This window comes from Chelonoidis abingdonii, chromosome 3 (genome assembly GCF_003597395.2).
Source record: "Chelonoidis abingdonii isolate Lonesome George chromosome 3, CheloAbing_2.0, whole genome shotgun sequence".
Classification (NCBI taxonomy): domain Eukaryota; kingdom Metazoa; phylum Chordata; order Testudines; family Testudinidae; genus Chelonoidis; species Chelonoidis abingdonii.
The window spans coordinates 197,781,370-197,798,266 of NC_133771.1; the positions used below are offsets into that span (position 1 = coordinate 197,781,370).

At 40.6% G+C, this 16,897-nt stretch overlaps 1 protein-coding gene across 4 annotated transcripts in view; it reads right to left on the reverse strand.

The window, feature by feature from the left end:
* Positions 1-3,726: 3,726 nt before the first annotated feature.
* Positions 3,727-16,897, reverse strand: part of USP34 (ubiquitin specific peptidase 34) — a 299,367-nt gene continuing 286,196 nt past the window's right edge. For all 4 annotated transcript variants that reach the window (XM_075064435.1, XM_075064436.1, XM_075064434.1 and 1 more), the window contains 6 exons: positions 16,424-16,547; positions 14,913-14,992; positions 10,582-10,722; positions 10,311-10,457; positions 6,437-6,596; positions 3,727-4,984 (listed from right to left, as the gene is read on the reverse strand). In XM_075064435.1, the coding sequence (XP_074920536.1) occupies positions 4,374-4,984; positions 6,437-6,596; positions 10,311-10,457; positions 10,582-10,722; positions 14,913-14,992; positions 16,424-16,547 (1,263 nt within the window). In that variant the 3' untranslated portion in view covers positions 3,727-4,373. The remainder of the gene's footprint in view (positions 4,985-6,436; positions 6,597-10,310; positions 10,458-10,581; positions 10,723-14,912; positions 14,993-16,423; positions 16,548-16,897) is intronic.

Below are 16,897 nucleotides of genomic sequence, written 5' to 3' on the forward strand. Positions count from 1 at the left end.
GGGGATGGATCACTTCATGATTATCTGTTCTGTTCTTTCCCTCTGGGCCACCTGGCACTGGCCACTGTCAAAAGACAGGATACTGGACTAGATGGACCTTTGGTCTGACCCAGTGTGGCTATTCTTATGCTTCATCTAGTAAGGGATAGCTTGGCCATTCTTAAGCCCTTGGCATTGCAGGATGAAAGGAAATGAACAGAAAGCTGAATTCCTTGCTTGTTCTATATGTTTGATATAAGTGCTTTTCTGATATTCAGGGTGTGCCATTAGTGTTCAGTTGGGTACTGTGGCCATGGGCAGAATGAAGAAAGTCAGACTCTCAATGGAATGGATGGTTAGAGCGTTCAGCACCGGTGGTAGATCCTACTTAAGGAAGATCAGTCTGTTAGTCTGGCCAGTCTGATTGCTCTGAGAACTCTGGATACCTGGGAGTTTTGCCAACATGCCCAAGGATACTATTAACAGTACACTACTTAGCGCTGATATGGAGTGGTACAGTGCTAGGCTGAAAGCTCTTTTCCACATTAAGTTAGCATCCACTGCGCATCACAAATCATATCAAGGGTTTGACCAAGGCAGAATCCAAATTGTCTCACTCCAAGCAAGGATTATACCCCTAGAAAATGAGCTGCTTGTTTACCATGAAGTAGGGTTTCCTTTTTAAATATATGAAAAAACTTTGGTCTGAACAGCGATAGCCTCAGTGTGCTGTGTCATTATTGGTCCCCCACCCTCAGGTGCCACCTGAAACTGGGGTACCACTGAGCCCCCTAACCCACTAGCCAACCTGGGGTCCCTTTTACACTATACTGACAAGCTGCAAGGCCCTTTCTAGCCTTCACTTTCACCAGCCTATATAGTTAGGAACACATCCAGCTGCAATTACATGCATGCAGGCTCTCTGACCAGCTCCTGCATGGGCAGGCTTCAGCTAAGGCAACCTCTCAACTCCTCAGGGACGCACCTCCTCTGGAATGTAAACCCAAAATTATAACATCTTGCACTGTACAGGGAACTGTACAGCGTAAGCTCATAAAATTTGTCCCCTCCCTCAATGTGGAAAGGAATATGCTATAGCCTTTTGCCCTGAGTTATGATTCCCACACATGGGTTTAGATAGACCAAAAATAAGTTTATTAGCTACAAAAGATAGATTTAAGTGATTATAAGTGATAGCAAAGAGATCAAAACAGATTACCTAGCAAATAAACAAAAAATGTAAACTAAGCTTAATATGCTAAATAGATTTAATAGCAGATTCTCACTCTAAGTGATGATACAAGCAGGCTGCAGATTCTTAAGGGCAAACTGCACTTGCTTAAAGCTTGGAATCCCCAGGTGTTCCATTCACAGGCTAAAAATCCCTTTCGCCTGGGTCCAGCACTTCCTCTAGTTCAGTCTTTGTTCCTCAGGTGTTTCCAGGAGTCTTCTTGGGTGGGGAGCCAGTGAAGAACTCAGCTGATGTCACTCCCCTACCTTATATAGCTTCTGCATATGGTAGGAAGCCTTTGTTTCAAAGCTTGGTTCCCACGCCAGTTAGTGGAAAAATACTGACATCCCAAGATGGAGTCCAGCACCAGGTGACCTGGTCACATGTCCCTGAAGAGAAACAGCAGCCACTCCCCACTGGCTGTCTGGAGCCACAGAAAGGCTCACCAGGTGAGAGATAAGCTTTTTCTAAGGCCTCTTGTTTCTTCCTAATGGCTTCCTTCCCAGCCAGAGCATCTAGACTGAGCAATTTTTCCCTGGTGATATGCCTAGTCATAGCTACATGTGAAATAGATACATAATCAATATTCATAACTCTGGATACAAAAATGATTCATGCATACAGATAGGATAATCATATTGAGCAAACCATAACCTTTCCAATGACACCTCACATGCTTATCTTACATAAAATACATCATAATTATGATATTATATTATACTAATATCACTATGAAGAATATTCAGTGCAGTGATACAGTCATCATTGTTGGGTCTTTTGGAAAGAAGTCCCCTTTTGAAGGTATGACCTTGTCTTTCACTGGTGAAGATACTGCTGCGCCAATCTTAGACTCCCAAACCATAATGTGGTTTAATCAGGTGTCCTCATTTGGATCATATGATAACCTCAAAAGAAGCAGCAATGGAAAACATGCATCACAATAATGCTCACAAGGAGAGATAATGTATTGACATTAAATAAGTTCCTTGCAGGCCACTGACTGATATCCTGTCTTTGAAAAGTCTTGTAGGTTGTTGCTGGTGTGGGTTTTTGTTTGTTTTGTATGTGTGATACTTCTTCCCCTGACCATTTACACGGGGGACTTAGTATATTATTCATCCTGGTCTGGGGACCACACGCCAGAGGAGGGGTACTGACATATATATACAATGTGAAAATGTCTTGTTAGCTGTCCCTGTGAGCCTGAAAGGCTGCCTGCCTGTTACCCCAGGCTGGCTAGCACCCAAGTAAGTGCTGTATGTGCGATCCAGTACCACTTGGAGCTTTGATCAGGAAATCACGATCATTCTGAAAATGGGAAGGATTTCTCACTTACCCCTTTGTAATCGCACGAAGGTGCGGTTTCATGGCGAGTGGAATTCTCAAATACCTCTGTTAACGTGGAGACAGCCTTTTGCTTTTTTGGGACCCAGAGTCTCTGGGGTTTGCGGTACTTACCCTATTGTACCATGAGAATCCCCCGATTCACAGTCCAAGGAAGGGGAGCTGTGTAGGAGCCCTGCTTCTCTCCCCAGGGATTCTAGGACCCACCTTCCGACTTGTGGGAGGGGATCAGTAGCCCAGAAAGGGTCTCTTCTTTATGGTTCTTTATTGTTGCAGCACTTACCCCAGTTGTCTGGATAAAGTCCTCCTTATCCTCAGAGCCTCTCCCGGTTCTGCTCTGTCTCTCCTGATTGGGTTTTCCTGCTGTGGAGTTGCAGTTACTTGGGGGGTGAGGCGTAAAGGTCCTGGGCCCTTGCAGAAATAGGGTCAGCTGGCTGGCTGCCTGGTGCTTGCATGGCTGCTCTACCAGGCCTGACGGGGCAGAGGAGCTCAGTGGGATGCACGCAGCAGAGGTGACAGGTGGCTATGATCACCATGCTGCCCAGATGCTGGTACTTGCATAGATGCTGTGTCATGCCTTGAAAGTGGGCAGATGAGCTTGGCAGGGAGGTGCTACAGTGAGGCTTGAAAACGAACAATTTAACCACTCAAAACAATGAATCTACAAGAAAAGGAGGGGAGCGAAGCAAACCACCATTTGATGCTGTCACGGAGACAGAAGATCTAGCACCAAGCAGGAAAAGGGGGTGTGGCTAGCACAGGCTGTGCTGCAGTTTATGGAAACTTTGGACAGGAGAGGAATAGCCCATTGATATCAGAATTGTGGGAAACACTGCATAGCAGAAAGAGGGACTGAAAATGGCAAGATGGGGAGAAGAGAAGGCCAGAATGGAGCAAAAGCTCACATCCTAGCTGACAGGTCAATATTGAGGAAAGTAGTAAAAGATTCAGTTGGATTCTTTGTATTTTTAAATTGTTGGAATGAGGATCATTTTACTTAACTGTCCAATTGTAAAGTTAATGCAAAGCAGACAAAATGAATGGGAAAGAACTGAGATTTACACAGCTTAGAATGTATTTGAGAAGCGTTTCTTATTCTGCATCTATTTCACAGTTCTCAAGTTGTCTTTGGTTAGAAATCTGAAGACTGAAGCAACATATGTAAACAAATGAAAAGTCATCACAATCAGTTTAATGAAATGCACAGAATAGCGATTGATCATGTCAATAAAAATAAAACAATTAATTTTACATCAAGTGTGCTTTATTTCCTCCACAGGTATTCTGTTAAATAAAGCACCATATATATACTGCCAGGCCACAGCTAAAGAGGATTCTTTACAGAATCAAATTTCTTGTGGTTGTTTAGTATACAAGTAAACTTAATTTTGATAATAAGAACCACAGCGATCTGAGGCAATCTGCCTCTATTATAAGGTACAAAACTGGCACAGAGGACACCATATTATACACAGTAAAAATGCCATAAGTTTAAATTACATCATACAGGGCAAGGAGGCCCTGTTCTCCCATACAGCCATATTAAATGAAAGCCACTACAGTGAACTCTTAATTACATAAAACATATCCATTATCTGATTGCCCTTTAAGAAAAGTACGGTAGATGCAAAAAATGTTTTAATCTGGAATTCTGCCTGACCAAGAATTAAGCATATAAATCTATTTTGCCATTCAAGCAGAGAGCACTGGACAAACTGAAGCACAAAACAGAAATAAGCAAAACTTATACAAACAGCATTTTTTGGGGGGAAAAAAAAGAAAACAAAAAACCTTAAAAGCAGACATGCTCCATCTAATGTCAAGAAGCAGCTTGGTTTCCTTTGCTAGATATCCTTGTGACCACATGAATCGTAGACTCAATGGTCCTACACAGGATGTCTAAAATGTCATGCTGCTGCATGTGACTAAAAAGTCCTCTGGAATGGCCACAACTGATTGATAAACTATTTTCAGGGTCCTGGGATGGTAAGGCTTGACCATCGCAGCCTCTTAGATCTGCTAGGTCAGATAAAACTGCTGAAATTGATGTGGAAGGGAACTCTGAGTCATCCTCAACTGCATTGGGATCCTTGGAACTCTGCAGATCTTTAAATTCCTTGCACTCTTCAAATTTACCATTGCCTGACTGCTCTTCTGTGTGTTGTGACCTGGTAGTTAACATCATGTCTTCTGAAAAGGAAGATGGAACTTCCATTCTGTATTCTTTAACAGAACTATTTTCAGGGGAAGGAGGATCTTGCTCAGTGCCAGGATCAATGATAGAAGAGTCTCTTGTCTCATTATCGGAAGTGCTTGTTGGAGTCAATGCGTCCCTTGGTTCAGTTTTCATATCACTGATGCAGCTGTCTACAGTATGCTCCTCATCGCTGCTAACCCGTCTTCTTTTTACAGGAGTAGCTCCCTCATCATCTGTAAAACCAACATACAATTTGCAGTGAAGTACATTTATCAGATTTGTTTTATATTTACATTCAAGTCTCGAGGTCTTTTATTTCATGTTTTTCACTTTCAAAAACTCTTCTGTATGTAGGCAAACAGCGCTCACTAGAGATCTCCTCAGAGGCTCATCAGATTGGAGAGATTCATTAAATGTAACTGCCTGCTTCAAATTTCACTTCCTTAGATTCTTGTGTGTTGCATTAGGGGTTGGAATCAGCAAATCTGAAGCTCCAGTGTTAAGTGGGTAACTTAAGATCTTTACAGCAAGGACTGTCTTTTTATTTTGTGTTTGTACATCACCTAGAGTCATGGGGTCCTGGTCCATGACTAGGGCTCCTAAGCTCTGCCACAATACAAATAATAAATCATGATAATAATGATGACAATAAATAAATAATATTTGTTTAAACAAGTTTCATTACATAACCTCTCTTTAATATGCTCAGCTTTGTAAAAGGTTTTCCTCTCCACACTAAGTGTAATGTTCTCGTTCAAGGAAGTAATCCTGGTCCCACGGAGGTCAATGCTAAAATGCCTTCTGATTTCTATACAACCAGGATTTCATCCCATGTGTTTTGGATTGATAGTGCATAATGTTATGTATACAGAATTATTAGTTTGGATGACAGTGTACAGAAAAAAAGCCAGGTCCCCTACCTGAGAAGCTTACAATCTAGTTTACATATGACAACAGGGAGAGATGAGAGTGAGAAGCATCACACAAAGGAAACCGATAGGTGAGATTTACGTACTATAACCTCATGAGGTTATTTATTGCATCACACACATACTGTGTCAGTTCCTATTACTTTATCTCATTGCAGTATGCAAATTCGTCAAAATTAGGATTGTGCTTTTTTCTCTTCGTTTTATGGCATCGGAGTGGAATCCGTACTAGAAGGCTAGTCCAAGGAAGTGGGTGTTAGAATATTTTAAAAGGGGAGGTAGGCTCCATAGTTAGCAGGTTATTTTAGACATAAGGATGAAAGAGGAGAAAAATACAAGAACAGTCTCAAGGCCAGTGGAGATGGCATAGCAGAGTATGAGGGACGGGAGTGGTAGGGGATGAAACAAGAGAAGTAGTATGAGGAGCTTTGAAAGTGAGGACAAGATTTTAATTTCATGCTGCAAATGTGAACCTGTGACAAGGGTGATATAGTAAGAGCAGTGGGCAAGAAAAATGATTTTAGCAGAAGTATTTTGGATTATTCAGAGGGGTGCAAGGCAGGAATCAGGTAAATCAGAGAGGTGGTGGTTGCTCTAGTCTTACTGGGAGATTTCCATGGTATGGACCAGAATTTTGGTGGTACAGATTGAGCTGGAGATATGAGGAGGAAGAACTGGCAGGATATAGCAATAGCGTGGATATGCGAGGTAAAGGAGAGGGAGTTGAAGATTACAACAAAGTTATAAAAGGCACACCTTTAGTTTTTCTTTCTTTGGCTTCTTGCTCTTGTAATGAGTTCCTCTGTTGTTGACAAGCTCTGCATTTGTTTAGCAGTTCTTGCAAAGTTGGAATCAGGGCCGAATTCAGCTGCTTAGGGGTGTGCACTGAAAGCAACAAAGCAAGTGCTCGAAGGTCCTAGAAACATCATAAACAAACACGATTACTAAATACTTCAAACTTTGAATTTACATTAATCCTCACACACACTATTTACAATTGAAACAGGTTGATTTGTGTAATAAGTAGAGATAAACAGATACCAGATGTTCTGAACCTTTTTCTGCTTCCAACAGAATAGATTCCTAAACGTTGTTTACACTATCAAAATTTCCCAAAACTTTCCCACTAGTATTAGCAATGTCATTAATGTAGACAAAGACCTACTGTGAAAGAGCTGACAATATTAAGTTGTACACAACAGAATTAGCCCCCGTGGTTAGGATTTCTTAATGCTTAATTCCAATGCATTTTACACTAGTTCTGAATAGCGAATAAAACATACTGTAGTTGCCAACCTGATCGTGGAAAACCCAGCAACAGTTTTGGAAATTTTGTGTTCCGTAGAAGTGGCACTGAATATGGAGAATTAACAAAATGTAGAATTACTTGAGTGTTTCTGTCAACTTCTGGCTATTTCATACCACTAAGCTCTAGGAGTAGAGGAGTTTGCAAGTGCACTGATTTCCTGTGTGAACAGTGTGAGAATGAGAATGCTGAAAAGGTTGTTCCACTTTTAGTCTCCAGACCATTCATTAAGTGTGGGCTCCTAAACCCAACAGAGCCTGTCGCTGGGGGCACTGTAAGATATCACAATATACATTGGCCTGTCTACATTACTCCGTTACGTAAACTTTAGCAAATCCCACTGATTAAGTCACTAATACTGGGTCTAGACCAGTGTTAATTAAAGTATGTCACTGAGCTCTTTTAGATGGTGCTGACTTTTTGTATCAATGAAGAACAAGTAAAATGAAGAGAAAGAAAAAGAAAAAGGAATAACTCCTTCTTCTCGTAGAACCAATTTCACTTAGAACAATGGAAACAGAATTTTTTATTGATTACTAAATATTCAATAGACGGGTGAGCCTTTTCTGAATGGAAGTTATGTAACAAGAAAGGAATATTAAAATTTTTTTAAGATGTTGTATAGATGAGGGAGGAAAGACCAAAGGCACGGAGTCTGAAGGTGATCTAAGGTACCCACCTAGATCCAAAGCATCCGTAACTAGGGTGAGAATAGGCTGTGCAGGGGCAAAGGGAACTCCTCTGCAAACATTCCTAGGTTTTATCTACCAGTTCAGAAAGGATAAGAACTGAAGGGGTACCTGAACCACCATGTCTATATGACAATGGGCCGTTGAGTACATAGAGGCCATCCTACCCTGCAAATGCTTGAAGTGCAGTCTGTAGCTGTACCACGCAGGTGCACACCACCATGTGTCCTAGAACTTTGAGGCAGTTCTGAACTGTAAGGCAGAAGGGCCAATAGTATGGAGGTGGCACACAGTTCTGAGAAGGCCACTGACTCCTAAAATGCTGAGGTGGACAGACACCCCACTGGAGCTGTTGGGCAAACTTACATTGGGACACAATAGATCTGACTTCTGAGTCCAATGAGGAGTACATTTCCTCCAGCCACAGGGGAGATGAACTCATCAGTATCAGGGAGTGGGGTTGTGAGTCTGGAAAAGGGGGAACCAATGAAATTATCGCTGGCTTGCCTCTAGATCAGGGGTCGGCAACCTTTCAGAAGTGGTGTGACGAGTCTTCATTTATTCACTCTAATTTAAGGTTTCGCGTGCCAGTAATACATTTTAACATTTTTAGGTCTCTTTCTATAAGTCTATAATATATAACTAAACTATTGTTGTATGTAAAGTAAATTAGGTTTTTAAAATGTTTAAGAAACTTCATTTAAAATTAAATTAAAATGCAGAGCCCCCTGGACTGGTGGCCAGGACCCGGGCAGTGTGAGTGCCACTGAAAATCAGCTCGCGTGCCGCCTTCGGCACGTGTGCCATAGGCTGCCTACCCCTGCTCTAGATGTAATCCTACAGAGATGAACTGTGAGCATAGAAGTGACCAGTACCAAGTGATGCTCTGGGGCTTGAGTCGGGACCACAGGAGCATGTGGTTCCAAAGTCAGTTCCTTGCGAGGCTCTTGAATCATGGGAGAAGCCGGTACGAACAAGATGAATAATTCCCTGGCTGCCTCAAATGCCTCGGGTGTCAACGGCACCAGAAAGGGTTCTTGAGCCTGCACGGGTTCTTGAGCCAGAGGTGTGTTGATGCTTCAGGGATTGGTCTAAATGGACTCTTCCTGGGTTCTGAAGTAAGCAATCCCCGCTGGCTCACAGACTGCTCCTGGGGGTGCGACTTTTTAGGGCACCCTATGAGTTCTTGTTAACACGTGGCACTTTCCTGTTGGAAGATTCTGGTACTGAATCCCTAGGAGACGAATGCAATCACTTCTTAGGCACTGGCAATACAAATCTGGCTGATGACTTCGTAAGAACAGGAGCACTTCTGATAGACATGGACATGCTTGGTACCCACTCAGAGCGGGTGGGTTCTGATGGCGGATGAAATGCAGAATCCATGAGCAGGTACTTGAGTCTGGCAGCCTTATCCTTTTTTGAATGATGTATGAACAAATGTGATATTTGTCACTCACACGCACCTCTCTCAGACACTTAAGGCAGCTGGAAGGAGGGTCACTCACTGGCATAGACACGTTACATGAATGACAGGCCTTAAAGCCAGGAGAGTGGGGCATCTGTTTGGTATCAATGCCGGTACCCAATCAGGGACTGGTAACCCCACACTAAAAGACATTTATAGGTATAAGTTTACAATACTATTTACAGAATTACTATATAAGACTAAAACTAGTATTACAGGTACTACATACACCGAGGGAGGAAAGATATGAAGAAACAAAGATCGCAGCTCCAACAACCACAGTAAGAAGGAACTGAAAGGTGTCGGGGTCAGTGTGGCCTTTATACCTGTGTGCATTGGTAAGAGGTACCAGAGGGAATTCATACTGCACTGACAGGTATGGCTAAGGGAAAAATCTTTGACATCTGTGCACAAGGCATGCACATACCTACAGTGGAATGGAAATGTGGAATCACTTGAAGAAGAATTTGTTTTCTTGTGAGAATGTGGCCCAAGGAAAACAGCCCTGGAATCCTTGGAACAAGATTTGGAGAGTTTACCTTTTCTGGTTGACAGAATATGCAAAGAGAAATAAGAACAGAACAGGCGCTTCCTAAGCTTCTTTAACGTTTTCCTACATTTTTAAATCTGTGGGATGATCTAATGTCTGTTTCAGAGAAATAATCAGAGGTGTTAGGTGGAGGGCAGAGGGCAAACTCTTTTTCCATATAATCACAGGTGGGACTCAGGGACTTTTATCAGATCACAGCAAGGAAGTGCCTGGGGCTGGAGTGATAGCAGTCTACCCATATGATGCAGAGAAAGAGAACAAGAGGAAACAGAAAGTGAAAAAGTAGGTAGCAGAGAGCTAAAAAAGACTGATAAAAGAAGAATTTTGAAGAGATCAGAATGGCATTCCAGAGCTATTTGCCTATTTCCTTAGCAGAGCAGAGATTTCTAGCATGGCGTTGGTGAGCAGCCCCCATATCCAGGGTCAACCTGATGGACACCTCCAGCTGTCTCTGACTAGTTGGCAAAGGGGACCCTGCCTATGCATATAGTTTCAATCAATATGTCCACTCTCTCAGGAAAATCCTCACACTGGATACAATCTACTGAAACTCTGCCATAGAAAGGAAACTTGTTTTTAAATGGTTTTATTATTTTAATGGCTTTGAAAAGTCTTACCCCATTTAAGGTAGAGCTTGCTTTGGAAATTTCAACTCGCTGGCTGCTGAAATCAGATTCCAGGCTTTGATATTGATTTATCAGATTTGTAACCAGAGTATTGATTAAATTGGCACAGTTTGCTTCAGAAAATACCTGCCCCTGGACCTGTAACAGAACACATTTATTTCAAAGCTCTGAAGACTTGAATTGTGCAAAGTAGTATCCTAAACTAATGTGATGTATAATAACTGCATTTCCATTAAATAAGAACACTTAAAATACCACATACCTTTAGAAGAAAGTGCGTCAAGAATGTGTACACAATATTGTTGTTAAGAAAGGTTCTTTCATCCATTAGAATACATTTAATATATTCTGCAAAAACTGGATCTTCACACAGGAGTTTAATACAGTTCTTTGACACAGCAGACTAAAGAGGAGAGAAAAATACTTTGCAATTTAATGCTTCAAAATTAGCACTGAAATTATGACGCTAGTGAGAGCACTGTACATAATTATCTATTAAGGGTAACTGAAAGAATATGCACCATCTGGAATAATGCCTGCAACATTAATTATCATGATAACTAACTGGTCCACTAATCCAATTAATTCACACTGAAAATGTTTGCCTGTCATTAATGAAAATAAACTACTACTAAGGACAAAAATAAATTAATTTGCAAAAGGAACGCGGAGTACTTGTGGGACCTTAGAGACTTACAAATTTATTTGAGCATAAGCTTTTGTGGGCTAAAACCCACTTCATCGGATGCATGCAGTGGAAGATACAGTAGGAAAATATATATATACAGAGAACATGAAAAAATGGGTATTGCCATACCAACTGTAACAAGGATAATTAATTAAGGTGAGCTATTATCAGCAGAAGAAAAAAAACGTTTGTAGTGATAATCAGGATGGCCCATTTCCAACCATTGACAAGAAGGTGTGAGAAACAGTAGGGGGAAAAATTAGCCCGGGAAAACAGTTTTACTTTGTGTAATGATCCATCCACTCTCAGTCTTTATTCAAGCCTAATTTAATGGTATCTAACATGGCTACCACTCTGAAATTAATTTGCATTCTTTGATTCACCTCATTTTATGTGAGAATGGAAGTTTGTCAGGAGTTGTGTGTATTTAGTGAGATCCAGCTCCCCTGGTCTCCAAAGCAACTACTGCCCCCTCTTCTGTGGGTATAAAGTACCCTCCGGCAGTGGCACAGATAGAGATCTGCTGCAAGAGGGGACAGGAGCCAGACCTCGGGAGATGTTAGCCATGAATAATGATAGAAATGTAACTTAACAGTTTTTATGTTCATGAACTACAGTAAGCAGGGGTTATTCACCAGTAACTGTTGTTCCTGAAGAGCATGGCCTCTGCATATTCACGTTTGTGTGATATGGTGCCTCTGACATTGAGCTGTGGAATATTACCATCGAGCATTGTCTGTTGGAGCCACTAGTTCCTCCATCTCCCCGCCCAGAGGATTGGAGTAGCCCCAACTACCCTTCAGTCTGTTCCCTAATTCAGGAATTCATTACTTGAGACTCTGAAGAAGTGGGGAAGGTGGGCAGAAGGTGTGACTTTGCAGAGGCTACATTCTGGAAGAACAGTTACTTGTAAGTAACCCCCCTTTCTTCTTCGAGTGGCCTCTGCATAGTTCTGCTCCGGGGAGACTAGCAAAGAGTACAACTCTTAGGAAATTCTAGGTGAACAAGGAGGGTGGTAACTACCAAAACGAGCATCAGCTCTAGATGGCAGGTCAAGAGAATATGCTGGCCACCAATCCACTCCCGCATGAGACCTCTGTGAGGTCATGAGACACGTGTAGAGCTACAAGCAACAGCCTGGAAATGCTGTGAAAAAGGCCAGCAACAGGTGCTGCCTTTGGGTTCAACGGATATCTTTTGATATATGCAGGTGACTGAACAGCTGACAAGTCTTAACAAGGGTGTAAAAGAGAACTGAGGAAACAGACAAGTTAGTGATCTGTCTGAGATGGAACCGGAGATGATTTAAGACTCCAAATGGGGATCGAGGACACTAACCATGTGACACTTCCCATATGGACTCCTGTTTATAGAGAACTGGCCATTTGGTATGTATCTAACGAAGTCCAGGAAGTAGCTATGGATATGAGAAGTTCCTCTTCTACACTGTGTGGTACATATGATAATCTGACAAAGATCCAGAGAGATTTGAGAAAGAAGACTCCAATTCCAATTGAAAAAAAATTCATACGCTACAGGGAATAGCCCCAAAATGAACAACACACACTGTAATACTCACAGCACAACAATAAAGAAATCCAGATTCCTTAGTGCAATCATGAAGGCAAAGCAGTAAGCAACCCTACTGGTCCTTGGAGAAATGCTTCAATAAACTAGGGTATTACAAGGTGAGGGAGGCCCAGGGTCCCAGGCATCTGAAGGAAGCTGAAATCACAACCCCTGCTATTTGTAATATCGTCCTGGAATGTTCAAAAATCTAGAAGTCAGGGTATCAACCCTTGACAATTCAGGAACAGGTGGAGAGTCTTAATCCAACCTAAACGCAAAGATCTAGCAATCTGGAAAGTGGTGCTAACATCAGACCCAGGACACTTGAACCAAACTGCCATGATTCTATTACAGTTATTGCAACATCTTGGCTGAGTCTCATCTGATTTGCAGACAGATCTCCTGAACCAATGGAACTAGAGGGAATATGTAGTGGAATTTCTGATTCCAGTTGAGAAACAGATTTTGCCAGTGACATTGGTTTTTGTCTGACCCCAAAGTAGAGCTTCAGGTAAGGGATATTGGGCTTGGTAATGAACAGGCTTAGTCTGGACTTTCCTTTTATATAATACCTGGTGGAGACCTAAGACAGATATTGGTACTTTTGACAGATGAGTCTCTGGTCTTGATCAATGGGAGAAAGTCTTACAGACTAGACAAACTGTTTTCAACTCCAGAACCATAAGGTAGAAGCTTTAATTTCCAACAGTGACCATATTCTATAGAAGGGCTGAGAACAAGATGACCATCTTACTCCATCTGGAAATATCCCTGTCGATAGTAACAAAGGAAGGAATCTCGTGATGAACATGTGTTATCTTTACCTTCTGCATCTCGAATGGCCTAGGTGAAGTAGCATCAATAAGGTATGTTTCCCTTTGTAATCAATCTTATGGAGGCCATACAAAGGCCTGGAGAAAAGGTATCACCAGTTATACTAAGGAACCTGTCTGTAGACCAAAGTCTAGATACAGACATTTTTGGATGAATGATTTGATGTCAGAGACAGTTAGGACAGGATAGCAGCGTTCTCAATTTTTTTAATGCTGTTTTAAAAGCAAAGTATCTTGTGGATACTTGTGATTAATTGGAGTGATATAACAGAGCTGGGTTTTGTTGCATGAAAAGGTTTGACATAATGCCAATGCCACCTTACAGATAGCAGTTTGCATTATAGCATTGCTGTACTGTTTCTTTATTTTTCGGACTGAAGAAAGAATGTGCTAACTAACTATTAATCTGACTAGAAAGAAAATAGCCCCAAAAGGGAAAATCAAAAAAGAAACTGTCAAGAACAGCACTGAGGACACTGGGCGTGATTTGAGCTCACTGAAAGAAAAAGCAACAGGTTGGGCCACTCCCTCTTTTATACCCCTGGCATCCTTTGCAAGGGAGGGGAAGGAGCAAGCAGCCCCAAAACATAGTGCTCACTAGAAAAATTCTGCAGCTGAACGCCAGAGGTGCCATAGCCCCCACGTGGGAATATGCAGTCATTGTGTCAGTAGTGTTACCCGTGTGTCAGCATTTCCACTAAAAACTGCATATTTTCATGATTTTAGAACTTGGGTTATATATATCTCTTCAAGCCTGCAAATTGACAAGTAATCTAGGGTGATTTAATTTTTTAAAACTTTATTTGAAAAAAGTTTGTAGTTGTTTTCACATAAGTGCAGGAGTGCTGATGGGTGTCCTGGACAAATTCTAACTTAGGTAAGTATATTCTAATTACCAAATTCCTCCCGCACTTTCAACTGGGTATGGTATTCTTCACTCCCTATTCTAAACTCTTGGGTGAAATGGTTGTATGCTATTAAAAAATTCTATTCTAGATTTACAGATTAGATTTCTTGATCTTTTGAGAGAGAGAGAGAGAGAACACACTCTTCATTGTGATATTTGAGTATATTACAGCTCTGAAGTGGCTGGATTTCAATGGTGGGCGAAGCAATCTCTTATCGACAAGAACAAGCTCCAAACCTACTAATATTTATGCGTGTGTGCAAAGCTATTAGCATACAAAAGTGTTTGCAGGATCAGGGCTATACATGATCTGCATATCAGTTAGCTGCTTCTTTTTTTTTTTTTTTTTAAGATCCTTCAGGATGAATGTCACAATATAAACACAAGGAGTTACTAATTGTTAAAATTTAATTTTAAAAATGTTAAAGTGGTGAACAAATTAGCAACACCCAATACATTTAAAGTGTACCGAATTGAATTAGTAATTAGTCTTATGAATTGCTGTTTAAAAAGTAACTAGCTTTAAAACATGTAAATATTGTCACATCTTGTAAATATTCTTGTTCAGTTAGTTCTCAAACCCATTTAAATTTTACCTGAGTCTGGCACAGCTCAGTCCAAAGTTTGGGAAACAATGCAAGATGAAGTGGTAAACCTTCATAAGCAACGAGGACACCTGAAATGTTAAGAGAAAACAAAACTGATGACATAAAGAACTACCTAAAACTGATCTTTGTAGGATATATTTATTTTTTGGCATAAATAGTTTTGAAGCACCATAAAAATTCAGAGGACTATATCCTTAACCAATTACATATGACCACAAAGGTCTAGCATCTAGAATCGTTTTTATAGTACAGTTAGTCTACAGAACAGACTTTGTTCTACATTTTTACCTGCTGAGTCTAAAATGTAGCATCTGATCTCAATATTGTTTTCTTTTAATTCTTTAGCTGGAACAATTTATCAGTTTTCATATTTTTTGAGAAACAAAGCAGCATGAGCACAACAGATTTGAAACTTCTTAAGCTTCATCTTCACCTCAAGCCACAACTTTATCTACATACACTTAATGAAACATTGGCTAGGTGACACACTGATCAATAGCAAAGGTTACACATTCTTAATAAACACTTCAGCAGAAAAATCCCACACTAAATAGTAATTCTGCTGTGTGGTTCATGGCTTGAACAAAGAATGAGTGGGTGACTCAATGGCTTAATGAATTCTTACCTGTAAAAGCCAATCCCCACTACCTCCATAATTTTGTAACTAGTCAAAAAGATAGCTCTTACTCAGTTACAAAGAAACTTTCCTGACAACATAACCATGTTTGTGTATCTACACCTATCATGCTGCCTAACTATATTGTATTGTGGGAAAATCTGAGTAGCTATTCCAGAAGATACGCACATAGAGCACCACTCATATGTGTGGCAATTCACTTTAGGATGTCCTACACAGAGATAGCTGGGATGAAGACAGACTGCTGAACTCATTAGACAGGCACAGTAAAAAAATTAGCGTCCTGGAATTGTTATGGAAAGACTATTCTAGGCCTGCGGCAGGGGTGAAACACAGCTGCCATGTGTGTAGGTAAAAATCATTTTCATTAGATGAGCACAAACTCAGCTAAAAGTTACAGTGTGGTCAGGCTCTAACTCACTAACTAGAATCAGGCCCAGGTCTATAGTGACAGAGTTGGTGCCCTCTGATGGCTCTTTGATGCTTATGTAAAATGAATTGGTGGTCTCAATTCAGCTATTACTGCACAGATGAGGTGTCCACATCCCAGAAAAAACTGTCAGAGTTGGCACTAATTGGCACACTTGTTAGCAGTCTCAGCAAGGCTGAGGATTTTCTAGGTTTGTAAAGGTATTTAGGTATTGCTGTGCTCAGCTTTGCAATTCAGAACTGATTCAGGAGCCTAAACCTCATTTTCAAAAGGTATTTAAGCATTTTGGAGCCTAAATCCAATTGACTATCAATATACTGAATTATATTTTAAAAAGTAAGTACATAGTTTCACATAATTGCCACTACAAAACATCTCAATGGCTAAGGAAGTCTGTTTAGGTAGGATTTACTGTTTAACTGCCATACTTACTCATCTTAACTAAAGTTTCAGTAAACTTTTCACAGTTGATTGCAACTCGACATAATAGATGGATGAACTGGTGGTACGAAAAGAAGTAGTCTAGAAGCATACGATCATAAACATCATCTTTACCCTGAAGATTTAAGAAGACAATTTATAAACAGATTAAGCTTAAATTAAGCAACTGGGCAATTACATGACATATCTAAAAATTTAGTTAATAAACTTATTAAGAGCCGTAAGTTTTCTATGCATTTAATAATATACTGCTGTATAACTTGATGAGAATTTCCAAAACTAACTCAAAATAGATGTGATATGAATTAAATTAGATGCTAATTTGCAGATCAGTGTACATACATTCAGTTTTTAAAGGGAATATCAATAATCAGATTAATAGCTGTTTGCAACACTCAAAATGTACTTTAAAGACAGTTTTATAGATAGGGCCATAACAAATTCACTGCCATGAAAAACATGTCA